The 18,191-nt window shown below is 43.5% G+C and overlaps 1 protein-coding gene across 1 annotated transcript in view; it reads left to right on the top strand.

The window, feature by feature from the left end:
* The window catches only part of LOC134601801 (transient receptor potential cation channel subfamily M member 7-like), a 160,241-nt gene that overhangs the window by 123,846 nt on the left and 18,204 nt on the right, over nucleotides 1-18,191 (top strand). Inside the window, exons 27-31 of the mRNA XM_063446300.1 lie at nucleotides 10,609-10,673; nucleotides 12,492-12,579; nucleotides 15,271-15,341; nucleotides 16,197-16,237; nucleotides 17,668-17,693. Coding sequence (XP_063302370.1) covers nucleotides 10,609-10,673; nucleotides 12,492-12,579; nucleotides 15,271-15,341; nucleotides 16,197-16,237; nucleotides 17,668-17,693 — 291 coding nt within the window. The remainder of the gene's footprint in view (nucleotides 1-10,608; nucleotides 10,674-12,491; nucleotides 12,580-15,270; nucleotides 15,342-16,196; nucleotides 16,238-17,667; nucleotides 17,694-18,191) is intronic.

Raw genomic sequence — 18,191 nt, 5'->3', positions numbered from 1 at the left:
CGCCGGACCGGCGAGGCTGCCACCCGGTCCGGCGGCTCCAGCGCGGAATGTGGCCGGCCCCAGCCCCACTCACTACTCAGGTAAATGGGAGGGGAGGAGAGAGGGGAAATAAAACAGAGGGGCACATGGAAAGGATGGGGGAAAGAGACAGAGGGGGAATAGAGAGATGTGGAGGGGGAAAAAGAGACACAATGATAGGGGGGGCAAATAAAACAGAGGGGCACATGGAAAGGATGGGGGAAAGAGACAGAGGGGGGATAGAGAGATGTGGAGGGGGGAAAAAGAGACACAATGATAGGGGGGGCAAATAAAACAGAGGGGCACATGGAAAGGATGGGGGAAAGAGACAGAGGGGGATAGAGAGATGGTGGAGGGAGGAAAAAGAGAGGGGGGATAGAGAGACAGAGGGGAAGAGAGAGACAGAGGGAGAAAGGAGAGAGACACACAAGGAGAGGGGAAGAGAGAAACAGAGGGGAAAGAGAGAGACTGGGAAGGAGAGGGTAAACCCCCCCCTCCCCCTGCCAGACGATCTCCCTCCCCCTTCCACAGGCACCTTGCGGGCAGCCGGTAGGGGAGGGAGGGAGAGAGGACCCAGGAGGTCAGCCTGCAGCTCCTCTGCGTCCTTCTCGCACGAGCACAAAGCGTTGCCACGGTTACCACGGCAATGCTCCGGCTCTCACGAGAGTGAACTCTAAATTAAAAAAAAAAAAGGGTTAAATATGTGAGTGAGTGAGTATGTGTGTGTGTGAATGTCTGTGTGTGTGTCTGTTAGTGTGTGTGTGTATGTATGTCTGTTAGTGTGTGTGTGTGTGTGTATGTCTGTTAGTCTGTTAGTGTGTGTGGGAATGTCTGTTAGTGTGTCTGTTAGTGTGTGTGTGTGTGTGAATGTCTTTTAGTGTGTCTGTTAGTGTGTATGTCTGTTAGTGTGTGTCTGTTAGTGCGTGTGTGTGTCTGTTAGTGTGAGTGTGTGTGTATCTGCTAGTGAGTGTGTGTCTGTTAGTGTGTGTCTGTTAGCGAGTGTGTGTTTCTGTTAGCGAGTGTGTGTTTCTGTTAGCTAGTGTATGCGTATCTGTAAGTGAATGTGTGTGTGTGTATTTAGAAGGCGGGGGAAGGGTGGGGGTGGTGCGGGCGGGGGGAAGGGTTGGATGGGGGTGGCGTGGGCGGGAGGGGGGCGCCTGAGTTTTGTCCTTTCTAGGGCAGCACAAAACCAGGATACACCACTGACTACAGCCCCATATCCCAGCAAACCCCAGGTAAGTTGTCAAACTGTTCTTAAACGGTTTGACTACTTACTCTGTGAGGGGGTCCCGGCACTCCTTGCACCATAACCACTACACAGAGCAGGAGTGGTTATTGTGCATGGATTTGTTCTTTAAATAAACTACAAGTGCCCCTCCCTGGATCAGGCTCTGGATCCTCCACTGGTGTATGACATGTATATTAATGTGTGTATTAGTTATATATATATATAAATTTTATATGTATTAGTTATATATATATAAAAATATGTCTATTATATTTACACATATATTAATGTACATTTATATATGCATAATACAAAGAGAAATTTCATTAATGTGGACCATATGTAATGAGCAGATATTGGCCCAGTCTTGTTGCTAGGTAGGCGCATACTCCAGCACAATAACATATTTAAAGTGAAGAGCGCACCAACAGGACTTCAAAGTAAACAAGATAACGTCAATTTTTTACAGTTGTGCCCAACATACATTCACCATTTCAGTTCCATTACCAAGCTTTCCTTAATATGTCATGGTAGTTGGACTGAAACATTGATTACATGCAAAGGCACGTCTTCTTAAAATAAATCAGCACTTTTGTTTATTTTGAAGCATATGAGTGCTTTTTTTTTACGTTGGAGTAATAATTTTTAATTTTAAGTTCTCTTTTCTAACTCTGTATCTGCACACTATGCTGGTGCGACGCATTATGGGGCTGGTCAAATTTTTTTGCTTTTAATGCCCAGTCCGGCCCTGACTATAGAACCCTGCTAGTTCATTGTTCATAAAATTTTGTAAGGTGTATGCTCTCTTTTGGAATTGGTGTTCATTGATTTTAGCAGTTATAATTCGGATTTGTGCCAAAAGGTCTTGTTGTTTCGTTTGGTAGTAAGTTTGTGTATTGTCCCTCAGTTCTCTAAGGAGTTTCATTAATGCGGATCTTCTTTGTCTATTAAGATAGGATGCCCTGCGGATCAGTAGTCCCCATATGACCGATTTGTGTGCTTGCCACAGTATCGGGGCAGTAATTTGGGGGGTGTTATTAGTGGTGAAGTAGTGTTAGAGTTCTTGCTTTATTAAGGATGAGAACTCTTTATCGTAGAGGATTGTGTTGTTTAATCTCCATGTTCCCTTTCCTTTATAGGGGAATGCACCTTTAAGTGTTAGCGTCAGAGGTGCATGGTCTGACCATGTTATGTCTCCGTGTGTACATTGGTGTGCTTGTTGGAGCCCTGCGTTAGTCATGAAGAAGTAGTCGATTGTTGAGTGTGTTTTATGCACGTGAGAGTAGTAGGTGTAGTCTTCTTCCCTAGGGTGCATTGTGCGCCAAATATCGTATAAGTTAAATAGTGATGTACCGAACGGTTCGCTGGCGAATAGTTCCCGGCAAACATAGCGCGGTTCGATCCACCCCCTATTCGTCATCATTGAGTAAACTTTGACCCTGTGCCTCACAGTCGGCAGACACATTCCAGCCAATCAGCAGCAGACCCTCGCTTCCAGACCCCCCCCACCTCCTGTACAGCATCCCTTTTAGATTCATTCTGAAGCTGCATTCTTACATAGAGGAGGGAAAGAGTAGCTGCTGCTCATTTGATAGGGAAATAGCTAGGCTAGTGTATTCAGTGTCCACTACAGTCCTGAAGGACTCATCTGATCTCTGCTGTAAGGACAGCACCCCAAAAAGCCCTTTTTAGGGCTAGAACATCAGTCTGCTTTTTTCCTGTGTAATCTAATTGCAGTTGCCTGCCTGCCAGCGTCTGTGTCAGGCTCACAGTGGATACTGTGCCCACTTGCCCAGTGCAACCACTCATATCTGGTGTCACAATAGCTTGCATTTAAAAACAAAAATGTTTTTTCACTTTAATAGATTGAATAGCAGTTAGTTGTCTTCAAGCGTGTGTGTCAGGCCTACAGCGTGTACTCTGCCAACCTCTGCCAGTGCACAGTGTCACTCCTATCTGGTGTCACAATAGCATGCATTTAAAAACATTTTTTTTCACTTTTATAGATTGAATAGCAGTTAGTTGTCTTCAAGCGGGTGTGTCAGGCCTACAGCGTCTACTCTGCCAACCTCTACCAGTGCACAGTGCCACTATTATCTGGTGTCACAATAGCGTGCATTTAAAAACAAAAAAAGTTTTTGACTGTAATATAATAGCAGTCAGTGTCCTTCATAAGTGTGTATCAGGCCTACAGCGTGTACTCTGCCAACCTCTGCCAGTGCACAGTGCCACTCATATCTGGTATCACAATAGCTTGCATTTAAAAACAAAAAAAGTTTTTGACTGTAATATAATACCAGTCAGTGTCCTTCATAAGTGTGTGTCAGGCCTACAGCGTGTACTCTGCCAACCTCTGCCAGTGCACAGTGCCACTCATATCTGGTGTCACAATAGCGTGCATTTAAAAACCCAAAAACGTTTTCACTGTTATAGACAAAACGTTTTCACTGTTATAGATTGAATAGCAGTTAGTTGTCTTCAAGCGGGTGTGTCAGGCCTACAGCGTCTACTCTGCCAACCTCTGCCAGTGCACATTGCCACTCTTATCTGGTGTCACAATAGCATGTATTTAAAAACCAAAAAACTTTTTTGACTGTAATATAATAGCAGTCAGTGTCCTTCATAAGTGTGTGTCAGGCCTACAGCGTGCACTCTGCCAACCTCTGCCAGTGCACCGTGCCACTCATATCTGGTGTCACAATAGCATGCATTTAAAAACCCAAAAACTTTTTTCACTGTTATAGATTGAATAGCAGTTAGTTGTCTGCAAGCGGGTGGCAGGCCTACAGCGTGTACTCTGCCAACCTCTGCCAGTGCACAGTGCCACTCATATCTGGTGTCACAATAGCGTGCATTTAAAAACCCAAAAACTTTTTTCACTGTTATAGATTGAATAGCAGTTAGTTGTCTGCAAGCGGGTGTCAGGCCTACAGCGTGTACTCTGCCAACCTCTGCCAGTGCACAGTGCCACTCATATCTGGTGTCACAATAGCGTGCATTTGAAAACCCAAAAACTTTTTTCACTGTTATAGATTGAATAGCAGTTAGTCGTCTTCAAGCGGGTGTGTCAGGCCTACAGCGTGTACTCTGCCAACCTCTGCCAGTGCACATTGCCACTCTTATCTGGTGTCACAATAGCATGCATTTAAAAACCCCAAAACTTTTTTGACTGTAATATAATAGCAGTCAGTGTCCTTCATAAGTGTGTGTCAGGCCTACAGCGTGTACTCTGCCAACCTCTGCCAGTGCACAGTGCCACTCTTATCTGGTGTCGCAATAGCATGCATTTAAAACCCCCCCCAAAATTTTCACTGTTATAGATTGAATAGCAGTTAGTTGTCTTCAAGCGGGTGTGTCAGGCCTACAGCGTCTGCTCTGCCAACCTCTGCCAGTGCACAGTGCCACTCATATCTGGTCTTGCACGCATAGTACCACTAATCCCCCAAAAAATGACAGGCAGAGGCAGGCCACCCCGCAGGGGCCGTCGTGGTCATGGTGCTGTGATTCCCTTTTGCCCTAGAATAATGCCCAGTTTTCAGAGGCCATGTACCCTGAATTTGAAAAACACAGGACACCCAATCTTCTACAGGTTCTGCTCGGAACCTTGACGCACCATCCTCCTCCAGCTTAGCTTCGGGCACCTCTCAAGATACCACTCACCCGCCTGCCGCCACCACCAACACTAGCACCACAGCCGCTTCACTTTATCTGTCAGAGGAGTTATTTACACATCCGTTTGAAGCAATGCCATTTGCAACCTGTGCCAAAAGAAACTGAGTCGTGGGAAGTCTAACACCCACCTAGGTACAACTGCTTTGCGTAGGCACATGATCGCACATCACAAACGCCTATGGGATCAACACATGAGTACAAGCAGCACACAAACTCAAAGCCGCCATCCTCCTCCTGGTCCAGCATCTTCAGCCACGTCAACCACTGCTGTCCTCCTTGCCCCCTCTCAACCATCCGCCACTCCGTCTCTCGCCTTGAGCAGTTCCCGCTCATCTGCCCACAGTCAGGTGTCTGTCAAGGACATGTTTGAGCGTAAGAAGCCAATGTCAGAAAGTCACCCCCTTGCCCGGCGTCTGACAGCTGGCTAGTCTGAACTATTAGCCCGCCAGCTTTTACCATACAAGCCGGTGGAGTCTGAGCTATTGGGACACCGCAGTGGAAGGTACCCGGACAAAAGGCAATTCCCAACCTGTACTCGATTGTGCAAAAGGAAGTAATGGCATGTCTGGCACACAGTGTTGGGGCAAGGGTCCATCTGACCACTGATACCTGGTCTGCAAAGCATGGTCAGGGCAGGTATATCACCTACACTGCGCATTGGGTAAACCTGCTGACGGCTGCCAAGCATGGCATGCGTGGCTCTGCAGAAGAGTTGGTGACACTGCCACAACTTGCAGGCAGGCCTGCTGCCACCTCCTCTTCTCCTCCTACTCCATCCTCTTCCATAACCTCCTCGGCTGAGTCCTCTTCAGCTGCTGCGTCTTGCTCCACATCAACGGCACCCCCCAAGCTCCCCAGGTACTATTCCACATCCCGGATACGGCAGTGTCACGACGTCTTGGGTTTGACTTGCTTCAAAAGCAGAGAGTCACACCAGACAAGCACTCCTGTCCGCCCTGAACGCACAGGTGGAAAAGTGGCTGACTCCGCAGCAACTGGAGATTGGCAAAGTGGTTTGTGACGGAACACATTTGTTGGTGGCATTGAAGTTGGGAAAGTTGACACATGTGCCGTGCATGGCACATGTGTGTAATCTGATCGTACAACGCTTTGTGCATAAGTACACATGCTTACAGCACGTCCTGAAGCAGGCCAGGAAGGTGTGTGGCCATTTCAGGCGTTCCTACACAGCCATGGCGCACTTTGCAGATATCCATCAGCGACATCATACCATTTGTTTTCTTCCTGGAGCGTGCCCTGCGAAGAGTGCTGGATCAGGCCGTAGATGAGCGTGAAGAGGAAGAGTTGTGGTCACCATCACCACCAGAAACAGCCTTATCAGCATCTCTTGCTGGACCTGCGGCAACGCTGGAAGAGGATTGTGAGGAAGAGGAATGTGGCTTTGAGGAGGAGGAGGAAGACAAACCACAACAGGCATCCCAGGGTGCTCGTTGTCACCTATCTGGTACCCGTGGTGTTGTACGTGGCTGGGGGGAAGAACATACCTTCATTGAGATCACTGAGGAGGAGGAACGGGAAATGAGTAGCTCGGCATCCAACCTTGTGCAAATATGGGGTCTTTCATGCTGTCGTGCCTGTTGAGGGACCCTCATATAAAAAGGCTGAAGGAGAACGACCTGTACTGGGTGTCCACGCTACTAGACCCCCGGTATAAGTAGAAAGTGGCTGAAATGTTACCAAATTACAACAAGTCGGAAAGGATGTAGCATTTGCAAAATAAATTAAAAAGTATGCTTTACACAGTGTATAAGGGTGATGTCACAGCACAACGGGAATCTAACAGGGGAAGAGGTGAAAGTAATCCTCCTCCTCCCACGACCACGCCGGCAAGGACAAGATGCTTTACAGACGTGTTGTTGATGGAGGACATGCAGAGCTTTTTAAGTCCTACGCATCGCCACAGCCCTTCGGGATCCACCCTCAGAGAATGACTCGACCGACAGGTAGCAGACTACCTCGCCTTAACTGCAGATATCGACACTCTGAGGAGCGATGAACCCCTTCACTACTGGGTGTGCAGGCTTGACCTGTGGCCTGAGCTATCCCAATTTGCGATAGAACTTCTGGCCTGCCCGGCTTCAAGTGTCCTGTCAGAAAGGACCTTCAGTGCAGCAGGAGGTATTGTCACTGAGAAGAGAAGTCGCCTAGGTCAAAAAAGTCTAGATTACCTCACCTTTACCTCACCGAAGGGACTGACAGTGGGCGATACATTCGACTAAAAAAGGCCTGATGAGATGAACTGCCTTAGGCAAAAAATGGTCCACACGCTGCTGTATTTTAGCTCTGAATGCCGGTTGACTTGCGTGACTTATCCGCCACCAACTAGGGTTCAATCCGCAATGTTTTAGGGCACTTTCTGCCTGTGAAACTAACATCAATTTTTCTGGCCGCTGCTACAGCAGCGGCTGCAACAATACCTAATTTTTCAGGCATGTGTACATGCCTAATTTTTCCGGCCTCTGGTGCTGCACTGTGGCTTCAAAAACCAAACCAAAAAAAAGGCACATAACAGGGATTAAACTGATAGGAATAGTACTATTTAACACACCACTCCTATCTGGTGGCACATTAGATTGCACGCGCAGTGCCCAAAATTTGAAGTAGGAGGACCGACCAAGCATCTTTTTCCATCTCCCGGTTCCTAAAATCGATGCCAAATACACGTCCCCTGATAGGGCGCCAGCTCGTTATTCTCTTGGGTGCCAGCTCGTTATTCTCTTTTTCACTTCACTAGGGACACTTTACTGCACTATGGGCACTTAGACCCACTCTTTGTCTTGCACAGTGTTATTCCTAGCCAGCATCTGTGATGGGAAATCAGGCAGTCATCTTGAGCTTTAGCTTAGAACACCCTTGAAGGTGTTTAAGGAGATTAGGGCTAGTTTAGAGGATTCTTCTTAGACCTTTGAGTCTTTATAGCCCTTCTACCTATCCAGCATTTCTGGAAACTAGCTAAGAGAAAGGGTGGCTGTGTGTCTGTGATACATTTAACTTTATATCACCTTATTGACACTTTTTATGACAGCATCACTCCGGTCTCCATACTCTCTGCCTCTACCCATCTATTTAGAGGGAATTTCCTTGCCCTTGGCAATATTATATAATAGGTAATAGTATTACCATTATTACACAATTAGCCACTATAGGGGAATGAGTATAGTATTCCTTTGTTATTTATAAATGATACAATAAAGACTTTTGTCCATTACTCAATTTACTTTAACAAAGGGTACTAACCACGGTATTAGGAAGCATTACTCTGCTTTCCCTTTCTCTCTCTATTATACACCTATGCTCACTAGGATTTGTAGGTATCACTTTATTATAGTTGTCTAACCTTTTCCTATGCCAGTTTTAGATCTCCTTCTTGGGAGATTGTTTCTTTTTTCAGTTTATTAGCATACCTGGGTACAAGCCCTCGGTGGGGCTGGCACCACCACCTGACCACATTTCCTCGTTTCTTCCACTCATACTGCTTTTTCCATCTTTGAAGGGGTTTGACGAAACAAGGAAATTGTCCTCTACTCGTAACAGGGATTAAACTGATGAGAATAGTACTACTTAACACACCTTATAATAACGCAGAGAGAGGAGTCTGAAGAAGAGGAGTCAGAGAAGGAAGGGTGCTTTGAGGAGGTGGAAGACCAAACACAGCAGGCGTCCCAGGGGGCTTGTTGTCACCTTTTGGGGACCCTTGGTGTTGTACGTGGCTGGGTGGAGGAAGAGACCTTCAATGACATCAGTGAGGACAAGGAACGGGACATGGCTAGCTTGGTATCCAACCTTGTGCAAATGGGGAGATTGCGGTTGTGCAAATGGACTGTTCGCGGTTGTTTGCGGTGCGTTAAACGGGAAGTTTGGTCTGTCACTGTGAAGCGGGCGTAACCCTTACACTACCTGATCAATACAACATCACACAGTAGGGCCCCCACCCACCGCTCACGGGTGGGGGCGGGCGGGAGGACAGTAGGTCCCCCCCACTGTGATTTATGGCGCGGGGGTGGGGGCTGGGGGGTAGGACAGTAGCCCCCCCCTTATCCTTATTTACTGAATATTCCCCTGTATAACAATGTTTGGCATTTAGTGAATATTCCCTATTCTGCTTTGTGTCAGTGTGCATCAGGGTCCCTGAGGACAGGTGTCAATCCATATCTGCCAAGTGACCCTATGTAGGGGGAACAGTCCCTATTCTGCTCTGTGTCAGTGTGTATCAGGGTCTCTGAGGACAGGTGTCAATCCATATCTGCCAAGTGACCCTATGTAGGGGGAACAGTCCCTATTCTGCTCTGTTTCAGTGTGTATCAGGGTCCCTGAAGACAGGTGTCAATCCATATCTGCCAAGTGACCCTATGTAGGGGGACCAGTCCCTATTCTGCTCTGTGTCAGTGTGTATCAGGGTCTCTGAGGACAGGTGTCAATACATATCTGCCAAGTGACCCTATGTAGGGGGAACAGTCCCTATTCTGCTCTGTGTCAGTGTGTATCAGGGTCCCTGAGGACAGGTGTCAATCCATATCTGCCAAGTGACCCTATGTAGGGGGAACAGTCCCTATTCTGCTCTGTGTCAGTGTGTATCAGGGTCCCTGAGGACAGGTGTCAATCCATATCTGCCAAGTGACCCTATGTAGGGGGAACAGTCCCTATTCTGCTCTGTGTCAGTGTGTATCAGGGTCTCTGAGGACAGGTGTCAATCCATATGTCAAGGTGTCAATATGTCATATGTCAGGTGTCAATCCATATCCATTGTGATTTAGGAATGTTAGGTGATTTATGCCCTCTATGGATTAAAACCAGACTCTGCATCAACTGTGTAATTTTCCATGGGAGTTTTGCCATGGATCCCCCTCCGGCATGCCACAGTCCAGGTGTTAGTCCCCTTGAAACAACTTTTCCATCACTATTGTGACCAGAAAGAGTCCCTGTGGGTTTTTTAAATTCGCCTGCCCATTGAAGTCTATGGCGTTTCGCCTGGTTCGCCGGTTCGTGAACATTTGCGGAAGTTCGCGTTCGCCGTTCGCGAACCGAAAATTTTATGTTCACGACATCACTAAAGTTAAATTGAAGTTGGAGTTTGTTGAGGTAGATGCAGGCTGACCGTAGAGTTTTTGATCCTGGCATTGCTGTGTCATGCGTAGTGTCTATTTTTGTGTCTAGAATGTGATTTAGGTCTTACGCTGCCATCTTGCTCCGCTGGTAGCTACGCCCCCAAAATCTTAGATTTTAAAGAGGACCAGTGGAAACAAGGCATGTTACAAGTTGCCAATTTTACCACTTGCTTTTGATCGTTGCCCTATATTAATAATAATGTACACATAAACCATAGATAGGTTGTTCATATTACACAATCAGAGATTGTCCTACACTTTCTATCCCATGCTAATTCCTACAATATCTATACCATGCTAATTTCTACACTTTCTATACCATACCCCTTCTTAGTTACTCCTAGTTCTTTTGCCATTTTGTTACAGGTATTGAGGAGCCTATTAATGTTTGGCTGTGGGCATTTATAGTGATTCAATATTACAAATATTAATTTAGTTAGCTTCTAGATTTTGGACCAGTAAGTGCAAAATATATAAACTGCTATAATGTATCTGTGTAAAACGCACAGTTTTCACAAATTTTTTAAGTTTTATTCATGATTATTTTTTTTATAATTGACTTAGGAAGAGGAGACCACGCACACACAGTAAAGCAGATGTCATTTGAGGCAAATTCTGGAGAAGTGGAGGTAAATTTTTTGTATTTTATCTTACTTTAAATTTAGGCTGTTCAGACCATTTTTTGTTCTCTGTAGATGTATCACATTTTCACCAAAATGTTAAGTACATATTATTGGCCACTTTAGAACTAAGGACAACAGAATCTCAAAAAGTACCTCCCTGTAAATATATAAGTAGTTCCACACTAAATTAACAAGCATTGTACCTATATATTTTAATTATACTCTGCTCTTGTCATTGTATAATAGGACCCTTTGGTTACACAATTGAGACGTGGTGGGGTAAGGGAGGAGAGTTAAATTATATGTTTTTAGAAAGAATTGGCAATTTATAAAGCATGGTGATGCTAGGAAGACTGGGAGTGGGTATACACAAAGGAGATGTTTAAAGCACCCTGCCAAGGCAAAGAATCTAGTACTACAAATGTACTCTATCATCTCCCACATTTATGTTTATTTGAGACATGGAATGCTTATCTTAAATTTCAGGCTTATGGGCTTATGGGCTTATGGACTTTTATGGGACTAGTGCTGGCCCTTTAAGCACAGTGTATGGACATATTGGGACTGTTGGGAACAATGCCCCTTTAAGATTGTGTCCCCAGACTGTTTAAAATACTTTGTTTGTGGCTTTTTCCCACTTGGTTCGGTAAATGAGGCTTACCGAACCAATTACTGCACAGGCGGACGACATGCAAATGGAAGTATGCAGGCAATTTACCTCCCACCCTGGGGGTTAACCGTAGGTTGATTGCCGACCGCTGGGTGGCCGCCGTTCGTACAGTCGAACACGTGACGTCGGCCATCTTTATTTAGTCGAACGCGGTCAGCGGTGTGTGCCACTGAATCCATGGAACTAAAATCGGCCACACATTTGCATGAACACCGCTGACCCTTACCTTCCCCTCCACTTCAACGCTTCAGCTAAAATTGAAGTGCGTTTGATGATTTAAACACACAGTTAGACTAAGCGATTTGCACGAACGGTGCCCTGTTCGTGCATTCGAATGGGACTTAGTTATTTTTCTGAGTGAAATTGACCGACCGCACAGCCCAAATCTATGGTCAAAAAGGACTTCCAGCTAACTTTTTAACTACTGGAGGGAATTGGCTAATTTTTGGCTATGTTTGTATTTGAAGTGTGCTGATTAATAATATGTAACTGAAGATTGTATGTATATTTTGTAAGTTATGAAAATTGTATAAAAACTGTATTTTTCCTGCCTGTGATAATTACATTAACTCATTGTGTTCAGTAATTATATCACAGGTAGTGGGGAGGATTTTTGCTGGAATGAATGGGAGTGTTTAACTGTATTGTACGTGTTTGATTGGCTGTTCTACAAAACCATGTGGGTGGTAACATTGTGTAAAAACCTGTATAAAAGAAGCAATAATACCACAGCTCTGTCTGTTCCTGCTTACACTCCAAACTGTGTGGCGTCCAGTTATAGGAGGGAAGAATATTTGCTCCTGTGTCTGCTGTTCCAGCTTGCAGGAGATTCAACGGGGAATGTCCTTGTAAGGACTAGAGCTAATTCCCCAGTTGGTTCCAGAGTTCCCAGGACTGAGTAGTGTCCAGTGCCTGGAGGTGTCTGCTGGAGTGCTTGGAGTCCTCAGGAAGCGCTAGGAGCATCCTTCAACGGAGGTACCCAGTCAGGGTGCCAGGCAATCCTTGCATAGTAATGATACAAAGCCCATAGTCTGGTTTTATTTTTTTTCGGGGTTAAACCTGGGAATGGAGCAGACAAAAAGTGAGTTTGGGGTTTATTAAAAATATTTTCCTTTTCACTGCACAATATCACATTTTGTACTTAATATTTTCAGGAATGTCTTGAAGATGAAGAGAGCGTAAAAAGCAGTGAAAAATTGGATGATCGTAGATCAAGCTATCACTCTGCTTCAACAAATCAATGTGAGTTCTAATATGTCCTATTCGTCTATCTTCTATCTGATCAATAGTTCTCTTGTCCATATGTTTGACATAAAGTAACATGCTGGGCACCAACATAAATTAAGTGAATTTGGTAAGTTTTGATAGCTTTTCGATTCATATTCATGCTTTGAATTTCACACTGTTAAAATCTCTTTAGTTTTGCTAAACTCTTGGCCCTGACTTCCCTTTTCACAAAATATTTTCCTCACTGGAAGGTATGAAGTGTAGTCCAACCAATAAATTTCAGTGAGAGCTGAGCTGATGATTTGATTTCTTTCCCGCAACCAATCACTGTCCAATTACAAACCCTGTAGTATTTTTTCAAAGTCATGTTTAGAACAAAGGGGACAAATATTAAGAGGGCAGTTATTGTCTTTGGTGTGGAGTTGTATCAGCTGTGCAGTTCACACCCATCTCTCATTGAGCTGAGTATGAATGCAAAAAATATCTAGTATATTTAATAAGCTGGGAAAAATATTACACTGCAGAAAGCTGCAAAACCTTTTCCCTTTTCAGCAAACCAAATTTGAATGTGAAGAAAAACAGCATTAATTTGTACATGGTTGCTTTGGTGCACAGTGTATGACTGGGGTGTCCTTTTAAACAAGAGATGCATTCACCTTTTTGTTAATTGGTGGTGACAATATTATATAGTGACTTTATTCTAGGTGTCTTGCAAATTCAAAGCTCCAGTCATTGTCCTTGTTATTGGGTACATGTAATACCCATTGTAGTACAGCCAGAATTCTTCATGACAGGGATTCAATAAGGTGCTAAAAGTATTCTTTAATGATTTTTGTCCATCTGTTCATATACTTTCTACGAATTATTTAATCACACATTCATGCCACTAGCCTCTCAATCTATCTTTTCTGTCAAATTGAAGCCTCTGCAAGTCCATGTGAGTAAACTACTCCAGTCATGGTACCAGCTGAAGATGGTGTGAGCTTTGTCATATTTCTGCGTGCCGCAGCCATAATCAAGATTGACAATAAAAAACAAAGGAAAAGGTTACGTGCGCGCTATCCCAAATCTCTATGCACATTCAAATTACTGGAGGTGGTTTAGTATCACTCCAGTGGCCATTTAAATGTACGCTCACCTGCCATGTCAAGGCAAAATTTCGTCCTACACTAACAATTCACCTTACAGTCTTCAGCTATATGAATCTCTAATGAGACAGAGAGGGGTAGTTTTCTAAACCCCTACATACTTATTAACTCTTAATAGGGAACACGTGGGATGGGCGGCAGCATTGTAACATGGCTGTGTGATACAAAAGCAAATACAAACTAAAGCCAAAATAGCTGAGCTGGGAAAAATTGCTGATTTTTTTAAGCTTGGTTAATTTAGTCTACAATTTGTGATCTGCCTGTGCCACATTCTCCCTCCCGCGCTTTCTGTTTGAAGCTAGGAGGAAGTGATCGTCTGTTGCGCTCTTAAAGGGCCGCAGCGCCTGACAGGACCCCTGTTGAGCGATACCCATTGAGTGGCCTTAAGTATATGGGCCACCCGATGGGCCCCCAAAGCGCGCGAGCCCCACAGCACTGCTGGTAGTTCCATCACTGATGCAGGCCCAGTTTCGGAGATCTGCTGATCTCCCAACTGGCCCAAAAATTCCTCTGCAACCGGGCCCCTGACTGCCATGGGCCCTCAGACTATGACCGAAGGGCCAGAGTGCCCAGTCCGCCCCTGAGTAAGAGTACCTAATAAATCGATCCTTGGGTGGATAGACTACGAGACTTGTGTAATTCCATACTGCCGATTATAATCATTCATTTTAAACTTTCTCCTGTCAAGTTGAATGGAAGCGGTTTTATTATTATTATTATATTTATATAGCGCCAACAAATTCTGTAGCGCTTTACAATGGGTGGACTAGCAAACATGTAATTGTAACCAGACAGGTTGACGCACAGGAACAGAGGGATTGAGGTCCCTGCTCAATGAGATTGGTAGAATAGTATACAATGAAGACTTAGTGTGGGTTTTTTGTGGAGCCATTAACAGTTTAATTGATACGCTTTTGTGAAAAACTACATTTCTAATGATTTTTATAAGGAGTGGAGACTTGGTGAGCGTCTAATGGAAATTGGAAGGCCCTAGAGAAGTCTTGAATGCGAGCATCAGAGGTGGGAATACGGACAGAGGATAGACGCAGGTCATGGGCAGAATGTAGGGGCCTAGACGGGACACACTTGTGTATTAGGGAAGATAGATAGGTGGGAGCAGCATTATGTAGAGATTTGACAGCAAGAACCAGAATTTTATATTGAGCTCTATATCTTATAGGAAACCAATGTAGGGACTGACAGAGGGGTGAGGCGTGGGAGGTGCGGGCAGACAGGAAGACGAGCCTTCATTATAGACTGCAATGGGGCAGTTGGGAGCACGTAAGACCACTGAGAAGCGGATTGCAGTAGTCAAGGCGAGAGAGAAGACGGTGGCATGGACCAGCACCTTAGCCGCATTATATAAAAGTTCTTAATTACATTATTCATAAACAGTAAAATCACAAACCCAGTACTACATATTTAAAATCTTTACCAGGAAATAATAAAATATCTAGCTATGAATTTAGTATTTACTGTGTCTCTGCTATACTTCTGCTGTCTGCATCCAAAATTAAATATTACAATTGTCTTGTGTTTCTTACTATATCATGAGCAGGGCAATCTGATGAAACAGCAACATCTTTTGAAGAATTACAGCAGTCGGACTCAAGGGCAGCTTTATTAAAGGTTTGTGTCAATTCATGTCTAAACATTATTTATTATTCTCTGCTTAACATGGACCGGAATAATGCAGACAAATTTAAAAAAACAATGCAGAGTATTTTACATGGCAAACAGCATCCAGCTAACCCTGGAGCAGAAAAATAAAAAAGTTAAATGAAAATAATGAAAAAAGTAATAGTCGTGGGATCTGCTATTACACCCAGGAATGAACCTGAAACTTTATATCCCTCCATTATAGGAAATGTAAGGTTCCCATAGATTATTAAATACTACTGCTTACAATATATCCATATACATAATATTATAAATGTTGTATCTTATATTTAGCATAGCGAGGAGAGACTTCCTCAGCAAGTAAATGGACAGGAATGGACTTCTGCATGACAACTAGCCATTTAGACAGCACTTTGTTTTCTTGTCTCTTCAAATTACAATGGGGATGAGATCTTAGAAACACACATTGATCAAGAGTGATGTAATTCATAAAGCGTTTTATTTAATTTGCTTGACATATTGCAGCAAGGTAAAACTATAGGTGTATTAGTCAAGGGGGTGCATTGATGAATCCCCTCAGAAAATCTGGTGCCGCTTTTAAGATCATATGATACACTGTTTATGAAAATGTAAGAAATTTAGGAAATACAAAACATGTTAAAGGAGTTAGTTATTCTGTTATATAAATAGACTTCTTAGTGATACGTTTCCCGTAGAAAACAACCTGATTTAATGTATGCTACACTAAGTAGGTCTGGGATAATTATAAAAAGGCTGTCCCCCAGATTTTTCTTTTTTTATGAATTTTTTTAAAGGAACTCCCTGCATTCAATTACTGCATTATGTTTGTTTTTTTTATCATAGGAGTCCTATTACAGCAGATATTCTTCAAGTTGCAGTAAATTGTGAGTTTATACATGGGATCCCATGCGCTATTTGCAATGTCTGTTATTTATAGTTTTATAGGTCAATACTGATTAGTTAAATCACAATCACCTTATTGTCTACGAAATGCTTGCATTTAGAACAGACAGGACACGGGTTAGATCCGTTTTCTGCATGGAGTGGGTGTGGAAAACAGAAGACAGAAGAAGCTAAAGCTTGTGATGCATGTCACTAATCTTGATAAAAAGGTAAAATAAACTGACGGATAGTAACTATAGTACAGTAAAAAGCAGTTCTGTCACTTTATGCGTATTTCATGAAATAAAATTGAAATTCCAACGCAACCAAACAATATCTTATGGGCAAAGTCCAGGTTGACAAAAATCGGCAACTTTTGTCAGTTCCCATAATCATTTCATGCATTGTGCGAGATCCCAAGGGCTTGCGGCATCATCCAAAGACCTCTGTTACACAAGGGTACAGCAATAATAACAGCTCCAGGCAGATAAATCTTTGAATAGTAAAAGAAGAAAGTTGGCTGTGCCTAGGAGGGATATCTCCAGATTAACTAACTTTAGATTCCGCTGTGGACTGTCACACACAAAATGGGAATGTCACCTTTCGGGGTGCTTGTAAACAGTGTAAATACCCCTGTAACGGGGCTCCTGTACTCTGACCGAGTACCTTCGCCAGGTTCTCTTCTTTGCTGACACAGGGGATCCTGTAACGATTCAGCCCCAGTCACCAAAGCTTGACTGGGGTCTCTCTGCAACTCTTCCACCCGACCAGGCTGCAGCTCTCTTCTTCCAGGCAGGTATCATCCCCTCTGCCATTTTATCTGCAGCTTCTTTCTCAGGCAGGTATTCACACCTCTGCCTGTAATGTCATTAGTTCCTGCCTTTACAAAGGCATTTGCGGCTCTTAGGCCAGGATCTTTTTGACTTGTCTCGGGATACAGGGATCAAGCGGCCAGCCAACAGGTCTGAAGACTTTGCTATTGGGATCCCTGAACTAATACACACAGGACACACAGTTCCAAAAGAAACTTACATAACATTCTTTATTTTTTTTACAAGGAATAGCCAGTGGGGACTAGTCCTTAAGCATGTGGTGAAAAACAGAAAAACATTTTAAATACAACTAAATATAGAATATTGGAGAACGAGAATGTATAGTTTGTACATTGATTGTTGCTGTCACACGCTTTCAGGGGTTCCTGTGACCAGTTTCATAGTTTGTGGGCAAGAGGCTGACCTTCAAGACTTTCCAAAAGGTCCTGGCATGGAGGCTTCTTTCACAACCTCCAAAAGTGACAGAGCCAATTTTTAATTGTTAAACAATTCACACTGGAGAGAAAATACAACCTCTGATATTATTTCTATACAATACAATTTCTTTGATATAAAATGTTTTAAACACTCCTGATTTACTTATTCTATTTTAATTCCAGGCCTCTGGAGAAAGAATTCCTGAATAGTAAGACAAAACCTGTAAAATATGTGACAATGTGATTGTACTAATTTCTTTTTAATTGGTTTTCTTGAAATTTTCTTTCTTATTTTGCCTATATATACTCATAATGAAACATCTGCATTGGTATTTTAAAATGTATCGAGTTTCCTCGTGCCCTGTTATAAATATTTGGATGGATGTGTATTTGGAAGCATTATATCTGATATTTATACACGTAATGCTTCTCAGCCTCCTTTTAGCTCTAGAAAAGCCATGTTTCAGCCACTAGCTTATATACAAGTCCGTGTTTCATCTTTCAATCATGTAGGGAAATTATTTTAAATAACTAACTTATTCCTCAGCACAATATTAAAATTAAAACTTTGCTATAGGTCACTTGGTATCACTAACCATACTATTGGAATGTATTCACTAAACTGGGAATTGTGGATAACTAAAAGAGGTGTTGCAGGTTTTGATCTAAAATAGCGGAAATTGAAAAAAATGTCCTACTCTGGTATT

The sequence above is a fragment of the Pelobates fuscus genome, chromosome 3 (assembly GCF_036172605.1).
Source record: "Pelobates fuscus isolate aPelFus1 chromosome 3, aPelFus1.pri, whole genome shotgun sequence".
Classification (NCBI taxonomy): Eukaryota; Metazoa; Chordata; class Amphibia; order Anura; family Pelobatidae; genus Pelobates; species Pelobates fuscus.
The sequence above is the reverse complement of the archived record's forward strand: the minus strand, read 5'-3'. Positions and strand labels throughout refer to the sequence as shown.